The 10,269-nt window shown below is 37.3% G+C and overlaps 1 protein-coding gene across 1 annotated transcript; it reads left to right on the top strand.

The window, feature by feature from the left end:
• Positions 1-108: 108 nt before the first annotated feature.
• LOC104958104 (protein LBH-like) lies at positions 109-8,133 on the top strand. The gene is made up of 4 exons (XM_010785813.1): positions 109-291; positions 3,794-3,872; positions 4,842-5,016; positions 6,826-8,133. Exons 2-4 carry the CDS (start codon positions 3,795-3,797, stop codon positions 6,885-6,887), a joined length of 315 nt encoding a protein of 104 aa, XP_010784115.1. The 5' UTR covers positions 109-291; position 3,794; the 3' UTR covers positions 6,888-8,133.
• Positions 8,134-10,269: the final 2,136 nt, after the last annotated feature.

Here is a 10,269-nt window from a genome sequence, read left to right as displayed (position 1 = left end):
AAATATTTGAGCATTTCTTCCACCACTGATAATAAACCTTAAATCCCAACATTTAAAAACAGTCCTTGAACGCAGCACCGTTGCAGCTCCACTGCGCACACTCAGAACACTTCGACACTGAAGGCAACTTAACCGGGAGCCCCGCCGCCTGTCGCCCACAACAGCATCATCATCATCATCATCATCATCCTCTTCATCATCCTCATCATCATCAGTATCAGCATCAGTGTGATGAAGCAGCGGAGGACGGAGACCTTCCTGCTCTGAGACACTGGATCAGCCTGCACACAGGTACGGAGCTTTAATTCAAAAATATTTGCAAACACTAAAAAACTATGTTTTTATTCATTTGTATTAAACTAAAATGACCAATGAGTTTGATAATTACGAATGCACCTTTGATGTGTTGGAAATGTATATAACCTGCTTCACCTTGTGAGTTGTTATACTTGTGCGTGTGTGGGATTGCATAAATCGAGGGTTAGCAGAAGCTGTGTTTTACATTTAAATCTATAATTAGTATCTCATACCTGCAACAAAGTAGTTACCTGTTGTGTGTACCATGCAGGTAAATGTGCTTTCCAAACCTGAACAGTGTACTACATTTTTTTCCCCAGATATATTTGTATAAATATATGCGATTCACAAAGTTTCTGTGCCATTAATAGAACATGCAGGAAATGTAAATTAGGGCAACAAACACAGAATAAATTAAACAAATACAGAGCAGTGGAAAATGTCATGAGGCTGTGAGAGAAAGAGAGTATCACTATATTTGGACATGGATTACATTTCATTTCATGTCCTTGGGCTATGAAACTTACTGGATTCATCGGAGGAAGCTGTATTTCAGGGAGGTGGTGTTGCTGCTGGCTCTGATTTAACAGTAGAAATACAATATAAAATCACAAGTGCAGCTGTGGCATTACGAGGAGAAGGTAGTGGTCATTTTATCAATATCCTGTCTACAAATATAAAAATAGTTGGATTAAAGTGATTGTTGGACAGTATTAAAGGATGCAAATTTGGTGAACCCGCTGCTCCTTTAACTGGACCGTTTCCACCATGATGAATCTCGTGATGGATAGAAGAAGAGGAAGATCTGTGAGGTCACACCAGATGCACATCTTTCATCCGAAAAGCAAACAGTGAAATGGAAATGAGACAGTGGCTGCTAGAGGAAATTTATTTTATTATTTTTTAGATTTTGTTGTGCAAGTACCTGGCTTCAAACTCAAGAGTAGTATGATGCTGCAGAACATCAGGGCTCCTGTGGGGCTTTTGGCTTTCACCGTTTTTGTTTTTTTCTCAGCTATAACAGTTTTCATTATGAACTGGTCTATAAAATCAGAACACAGTGAACCTGCAGGTTAAAAATCTCTTAAAACCAAAACATCTCTTAAAACCAAAGTGTCTTCCATTACACAGTTTTGCATCAGTAGTAATATTTCAAATATAAGAGATACTGTAATTGATGCTTAAAGGAACCCTCTGAAGGTTTTCACTCTAGTGGTTCTGTTGGTTGGTGCTTGAACTCTTTTCTGATATTATGAAGTTTCACATTTAAGAGAAATAACTGAGACATTAGAGTCACATATTTACAAGAAAATAAACCAGGAGAAATGTGTTTTTTCTTTGTCAATGATTACTTCACTTTGCAAAGTTGGATCAACATCTTGGACATTTTAAGTTTTGAACAAAAATAATTTAAAATATATTCCCTAAAAGGCTTTGCAAATAAGAAAAACCATCACTTTGGGTGGAAAACAAATGTAATCGTAGCTTTTGTTAAGAAACCACATCATTGCAGTGCCAAGTATCGAAATCTGTGTGTTTTATGGGTTCATTATCAATTTCTGCTGTCACATAGAAAAATATTGACACAGACAAAGAGCAAGACATCTTAAGTTAGGTGGTATTTACTTTGACTCAAAAAAATCCTAAAGTTCACCCTGGGATTAAAATCTAGACCTATAATATACATCACAGACTTTAAAATGCAAGAAGCCAAATTTGCTAATAATTTACATCTAATTTTCTCTGTTCAGGCAGAGGTAGAGCCGCTTCCTGCTTATATTTTAACACACGGATAACCCTGTTCAGAGCTAATAGCTCAAATAATTAATAACATTATTATTATTATTCAGCTGAGGTGAGAGAATAAAAAACAAAAAGCATGACAGAAGCGTCAATGTCTAAATTCTCGTGTCTGTTACGCGTCAATGAACGCCCCCCTCAGAGGTCGGACTGGCATCATGTGCAGGCCTTTTCTCCAGTTTCTATCTCATCCGGAGTAAACCGGAGAGGCCACGCAGATTTCCCATTCGGAGGAACAATACTCTCCTCTGATGAGGAATAATACTCTCCTCCGATGAGGAATAAAAGGCTGTATTGTCTCATGATGAATGGGCAGAAGCAATTCCAGGTTTCACGGAGAAGTCTCACAACAACAAGGACCCCAGTCCTGATGGAGGTAATTGCTGCGTAACGGCTCACATGAATACCCCCAAATCAGCCGTCGGCCTTGCTTGTGCGCTCAGGCAAAGTGCACTACTCAGACAATCAGAGGCACACATCGTCCCCATGGCAACAGCAGCTGCCAGTCTGATTGTATGTAAAGTGGTGTTTCTGACAGCTTGTCAGATGTAAAGGTCTGGTGAGCAAAATACTGCTGCTTAAGGCTGTTTTATAAGGAAACAGGGGCTTAGTGAACATGCAAACTAATATCCCACTATAATTGTGCATATGATAATATTACACAGTTTCTACAGGCCACAATCCTAGTAGCATGACTGGTTGACTGCAAAAATCCCCTGTACACTATCTGCATCGTAGCAAAGAGCAACATGACACAGTTGAAGACGGGTTGGTGATGAGAGTCAAGCATTTAGAAGCTAACGAGACAGATATTACCCTCAGGAGTTGTTGGAGACCAAAGACAAAGCAAAAAAAGGATAGAATTTTGGACCTACATTTATCAGATGGATACAAAGGTGATGATATATCAGTCTTGTGTTAAACTCGTTTCTGCTACCCCCAAGTGGCCCAAAAAATCTGTTATGTTATTATGTGAACAGGTGGGTATCATCATTTTTTGTACCGAACAAAATGTGTCCGTAACATCAAGTATCTGAAGTTGGTATCAATAGATGAGACTCTCCTTCAATAGTCATTTATATTCTTTAGATGAGATTTTTCCGATACGTTGAAAGAGTTTTGTTGGCTGACTATGAAGTGATACCTTCATAGAGCGAGTACGCTGCAAGAAATAAGGGACAATATCTTATTTCGCAGCTCTGAAAAAAAATAAGACACCTCTCTAAAATGATCAGTTTCTCTGTTTTAACTGTTTACAGATATACAGTATGTGGTTTATTGACATTTTCATTTTTTTCATTTTATTCTGTCAACTTCTGACAACATTTATCCCAAATCTAAACACATTTTTTTTCAATTAGGTCATTTATGTGCAGAAAATGACAATCAGTCTAAATAACAAAGAAGAAAAAATATGTTTAAATCAATTTTCCAACAACACAATCCCAATGTTTTAACTTAGGAAGAGTTGAGGCATCAATATTTGGTTGAATAACTCTTCTGATTTCCAATCACAACCTTCATGCGTGTTATGAATGAATCTGTAAAGCTCTGAACTATATGGCACAGCCTTAGTTTGATGTATTCAATTAAGGCAATATTGTATAATTGTTGTATTTGTAGATCTACAGGTAGCTTGATGCCAGTATTGATGAGCAATTAGAAAATATGACTGTTGATTTGTGATTCCCTCCAGGATGACCGAGGTGATGAACTCTCTTGAGCCCGGCACAGAGGACTTCAGTGGGGGAGGAACGGCAGCGGATCAGGGCGCAGTATCCTTCCAGATGTGTGTGTGTGTGTGTTTGTGTGTGTGCGTGCGTGCGTGCGTGCGTGCGTGCGTGCGTGCGTTCGTGCGTGCGTGTGTGTGTGTGTGTTTAAATGACTTCAGACCAGTCCTGTTTTATTTGAGTAGAAAGGCACAGAGTGGTGAGTCACAGGAGTGATGAGTAAAATGTGGGTAGACGAGGTCATGAGTCGGACTCTGTCCTGCTGTGTGAGTAAATGGTTTCTGTCTTATCCAGCTGAGTGATTTATCAACATTTATTTTGTTCCATCATTCAGTTTAAAGACTGATTACCTTTACCGCATTTTATGGTGCCAGGCAGTAGTTTATAGAAGGAAAAATGCATCAAAGTTCCTGAATTTGGAGTCATTACTTTTTTTCACATTGGAATATAGTTATTTTAATTATTTGAAGAAAATGGATATAAGAAACTATACTAAAAAGCTTTTTAGAGAAAATTATATTATTATTTAGCTATTAATAATGGGGCTCAAGAAACGATATTGGTCAAAATTCATAATGTTTTTTTCTCCTTAGAATGAGGAATAAAAACACTTTTCATATGTTGGAGATACAGTATGAGAGGATAAGTGGAGGACTAGTCATGTTTGACCAGGTTGGTTTGAAAGCCTGAAAACAACACTATCTCTATCTGCCATATTTGCATAAGAAAATACTCAAACAGGTAATACATTATGAAAATAGTTACTGGTTTCATAAATACTTGTTTTTTATCAAGGATCATTTCAGATACAATGTAGTTATAAAGAGAAGATACTATCACAAGCACTTCAAGTGACTGATAAAATTAACAAGTCAGTGAAGTCTAGTCACACATCTTTTCACAAAGTCTTCCTAATCCAATTTGTACCGCATTGTTGTTCTTCCACTGTGTGCTGCTAGGTAATTCTTCAAGTATGATAACCCTCCAGTTAAACCTTACATAAGCTTCTAACAGATCTTCCCAGATACCCATGAAAGGTATCCGAAGCTTTCCAAGAGACTTCCCTCCATCGTGGTGGAGCCGACAGACGGAGCCGAGGTGGAGAGCGGCGAGCTGCGCTGGCCTCCGGACGAACCCAGCTCTCCGGACGGCAAAACTGAGAGGAAGCGAGCAGAGGAACAAACTGCAGGTGAGGAAGAGGAGGAGGAGGAGGAGGAGGAGGAGGAGGTCACTTTGAATCCACAGAATCCCCTTTTGTTTTTGGCACATTTATGTTTAATTTAAACATAACTAATCCAACATAATTTAGAAAAAAATCAACAAAAATAGGAATGACAAGAAATACACAGCAAAGCAAAATAAAAAAAATCTGGCGATTTGTTTTAATGGAAACGAATAAATACATCGCAAAAAACAGGGAAAAAGAAGAATACAAATATATATATATCTACAGAAATAATCAGACATTATGAATAAAAAAGTAGCTGGTTTTATGTCCATATATTTGTAATTTATTTTATTTTATGAGCTTATATATGATCTTTTATTTTTAAATCATTGTCTGTAAAGTAACTAGTAACTTTAGCCATCAACTTAAGTTTGAAGTATCGAACAATTCTATCTATGTACGGTACTTTAGTAAACATATTTAGTAACTCTCCACAGTCCGTTCACACAGTCAAACAAACAGCTGTCCTCTGAGTGTCTCTTTAAACACGAAGAGCTGCTGCTTCAATAACTATCATCCGTCTCTGTTGGCCCATAAAAGGTTATTTCTTGTTTTCACTTCCTGTATTTCTTTTATGCTAATGACGCACCATGCAGTCATTCTCACCTTGAAGTAGAGAGATATACTGTGGCGCAGTAATATGTAACACGGAGTAGTAAAATTAAGTTTGTGTCAGTCTCATCCTTCCTGCAGGAGTCAAAGAACTAAAGATGAATGCTACTCTCCATTTAGGGTGGATCATACAGGGAACACATTTTCACCTCAATTTATAGATCTGCATCTGGTCCTTTCCTTTGACTTAATCAGTATTCACGCTGCCTCTGAGTACCACTTACTTGACGCTGTAAAATTCAGCTGCATTCACCACATATTATATACGAATTTAGTTTATTTCTCAATAAAGGTTTAACGGAATATTAGACCGATTGAGTTCAGGCATTTGCTTTTGATGTTTAAATTCTATCTAGATTTGTTTTACCTGCTGAATTTGATCCATATCAGGGGCTTGTGCTTTCGTAACATTAGATGTTTTAGATATATAAATATTGTCAATTCATGAGTTACAACAGAAATGAAATAGCAATGATGATTGTATTTACACATACCAAAACAGTAATTGTAAAAACAGAAGAAGAAAGCAAATGTCCATTCATCCATCGTTAACCACTAAGGAAACAGGAGGAAGCATTTCAATACTAATTTCTAATATATTTTAGACTTTACTTCTACATTTTCCAAATTAAGCATTGTAGTGGCCTTTTATACAAGTAAAACAGTTGGGAATAAACACATACAAAAGGATCTGCCAAGGTGCAATTTGAATCTGTAAACATCCGTGCTGACCTCTATAATTACACACTCAATTAACTAAATGACTCACCATTCTTTGTCTCCTACGCCTGAGGATGAAGAAGCCGTCTAGGAGATACTATATATCCACAATATAAAGCGATAGGCAATTAAACATTTCTTTAAAAAAAAGATGCACTCTTATATTTGTACCTGTACCTGTACCTAAGCATGTTAGCATTGTCATAGTGAGTATGTAAGCATCCTGATGTTAGCATTTAGCTCATAGCCTCACATAACCTCTAGCATAGCTGTAGATTATTATATTGATTAAATAATACAAAACCTACCTGCGTGAGTTAGATTCAGCATTATCTCTTGCTCAAACCCTTCCTTTTTTTGTAGATAAATGAAAGTAAACTGTAATTTGAAAAGTGAGGGACTCATCAAGCCTCTGCATGTTTGTTTTTTGTTTTCCAGATGAATACCAGTCGAATGTCAACGTGGACGAAGAGGCTTCAGCTGCGGAGATGCAGGACTGAACAAACTCTCCTCCTGCGTGACGCACTGTTACTGTGAGTGAGTCGAGACTTGGATTGATGAAATGTCCAATAAAGGTCAACGTTGCATTGATAGAAAGATCATGGAGACCGATTAGACACGGTAGAAAACCAGATTCCCAAACCCCAGCTCACAGGCTTGGAGCCAGAGTCATGCTGCCACCTTAAATTAATTCACAGAGGTGTTTGTTTTTATTGTTTTGGGTGCGCTTCTTCCGTGGATGAAACTGGTTTTGACACGTGTAAGGAAATAAAGAAGATTGGAAGTTGATATGTTTTCCCTAATTTGCCTTTTTGTCTTTTTACGAGAAGTGAATGAAGAAATAATCTTTTGACAGCAGGCGTTTTTTTTGTGTCAGTATTTAAACACTTTACTTCAAGTTTACGTATGTGAAGGTGGTTTTGAAAAATGTAAGGTTATATAGAAGATTGAAGGGAGTAAGTTAGTATATTGCTTTTTGTTAGGAAAATATCACTCGTCACCACATTTTTTTCCATAGTTGGCCTTTTGGCTTTTCAAGAGAAGTGGATGAACGAATAAACTTCAGGAGGGATTTTAATGTCAGAATTTATTTAATATTTTCCAGTTTACTTACAGTATATGAGGGTTTCCTTGTTTAAAATGACTGTTTTCCAGCATTCCCAGCTTTCTATATCACATTAAATACAATTATTTCTCTCTGGCTCCAAGCCTTCACCACCCAGAGTCCCATCGGATCTGGACAGATGTTTATAAATGCTGTGTGAGTATCTAGCTCAAGTGTGCCATATTAATACTACTACTAATAATGGTAGCTACTGAATTTTGTGCACAGTTTTTACATTAAGTATAGATGTCATTTACATCTCTGTATGTTAAGTGCTGACTGCTGTAGATTTGGTGATGCTTGGTCTGAATTCACTTTTAAAAATAGCTACGATGTTTTAAAGAACAGTATTTGAGTTAGAAAAAGCCTTCATCACTTTATTCGATGTTATCGCAACACATTCTTTGATATATTATAAAATGTGGTCTTCATACAGTGGGTGTTTAAAAAGAATGTAATCGTATTCTGTTTTACTTATTGGAGCAATGTGTTCACAGGAGTTTAAAGGCAGTCCATTTTGTAACAGAAGTAGACATATCCGGTTTATTTTAGATGTGTGTTGCTTGTCACAGACATGATATTTTTTAAAATACTGGAAATAATTTATTGCACAAGTAATAAACCTTTTAAAAATTCTTAAACCGTTCTCTGCTTTCTTGTCCCTGTGGTGTTTAAAGTGTCAAATTCTACTCTGATTTGTTGAGGCTTTTTGTCTACTATAACACAAATATAGTCTCTGACTGCAGTGAGATTTCAACACACAGCAAGGTCAAAAAACACATGCAAATACACAAAATACAACCAAATACAGAAACTTATTGCAAGTAGCTCCACACAACAATGAGGATTTTGCCAAAAACACAAAAAAAGGTCATTCACTTGGCTGGGACACAATCTTTGTTTCATTGTTTGGGACTCATAACGTTTTTAAGTCGGGTATCCGTGCAAAATTTGCTAAAATAAGTTTGGGTGGGACAATAAGTGTATCTGCGTTTCTTTATTTGGTGCCGCACTGATAAATATGTACACTACAATCTATTAGAAAAGTTTAAATTATAATTATGCTGAATATATTAAGGGTGTTAAATGTAGGAATAGTATAAATACGATTATTTACTGGAATTTACAGAAAAGCCACTGTTCATTTAATCGTTTATTTGAACAGGGACAATGCACATTAATGAACACTTAAGACAAATAATGCTTCAAGTGTAAATATGCCGGATTTTAGCTTTGAGCTAATTTCCATCCGGAGTCCCTCACATACAACATATAAGAACATGACCTTTATAAAGATAGCAAAAATAAATACATGATATGCAAAAAGAGCAAGATCAGCATACACAAGCATGAACCACATGGCAGTGATATAGCAGCAACGACATATACTGTAAAGTGCAAGAGAAGATACAAGAGCTACATAAAGTGCAAGAGGAGATACCCCTGTGTTAAAGTGCATTTAGCGGTGATTGCACGTCTGTTTGTTTCTCAACCATTATTTGAGTTGACCTTTGAAGCTATTGAGAGTGGGACAATCCCGTATCTGAGTTGGGAGGCTATTCCACAATGAGCTGCCTTTAATGGAGAGGACATTTTGTCCAAAAGTGGTCCGTCTACGGTGGACCTCACAGTCTCCTCTGGTTTCTGACCTAGTGCAGCGTCCAGTGTGTTTTTGTGGATGAATTCCCCTGAGGGAAGGNAATTGTGACATCAATTATGACAGCACTTACGCGACTCTGGGATTTGTAGTCTTTCTAGTTGCATATTTTTCAGTCGTAAAACTGTTGAAATATAAGACTATGAAAAATATGCAACTAGAAAGACTACAAATCCCAGAGTCGCGTAAGTGCTGTCATAATTGATGTCACAATTGTTTTCCTACACTAAATATAAGAGATAGCTAAGATAAGATAACTTTAACAAGATGCCTGTGTGCTTAGTACCAGGTTCTAATCATACCAGCAATGGGTCTTGCTCGTTCTTTCACTTCCCGTCTGATGAAAGGACCAGGAGTGGCTGGATCAAGTTAGCTACCTAGCTAGTAGCAAGCAAGTTAGTTAGCATTACAGCCTTCACCTTGTCATTTGTATTAGCCTTAAAATGAAGTAACATTAAGTAACCCAAAATGTTAAACAGTAAGAGTAGTAGAGTAGTTATATTTCGTGAACCCTTTGAAGAGTACTGTCACACCGGTGTGATTATTATATAATACACCATTTAAGCCCGGATGCCCCCGGGGGAGACATGCTAACGTTACATTAGCATCGGCGATCTTTTTCTACTTCATGCTATCTGCACAAATGGTTAACATTGAACATTAAAAAGGTCAGGCAGTTCAGGAGAATCGAAGGCAGGCAGGCAGCTTTGCATGACATTCTTCTGGAAGTGTTTCATTGTGGTGATAGTGATTCTTTGGCAAGACTGTAGTGACGGCCATCTTTGTGACGTGTGTTGTTTAGCGAGACCAGAGATGTAGTTCATTGAGCGGTTTCACACAAAAAAAGTGTTAATTCACAGTTTTACGAAAAGAAAAAAAAATGTTTAACTTGCAAAATCTTTTAAATTGAAAAAACCTCACATGTAATTTGTGGCACAATTCAAACGGGATCGAAAGATAACTTTTCTCTCGCCATTGACTTCAATACATAATTTTTCCGAAATAAGGTCCCATGGAGGTCCACCGGATAGGGAGGGACTTCGCCTCTCTATACGATTTGTGTTCAGCAGTGGATGAGTTCATGTTAAAGTTTTGCTATATTGCTCTAACAATAGGTAAC

This window comes from Notothenia coriiceps, unplaced genomic scaffold, assembly GCF_000735185.1.
Source record: "Notothenia coriiceps isolate Sejong01 unplaced genomic scaffold, NC01 NC01_scaffold00028322, whole genome shotgun sequence".
NCBI classification, from domain to species: Eukaryota; Metazoa; Chordata; class Actinopteri; order Perciformes; family Nototheniidae; genus Notothenia; species Notothenia coriiceps.
Note: the sequence above shows the minus strand (reverse complement) of the source record. Positions and strands in the feature narration are given on the sequence as shown.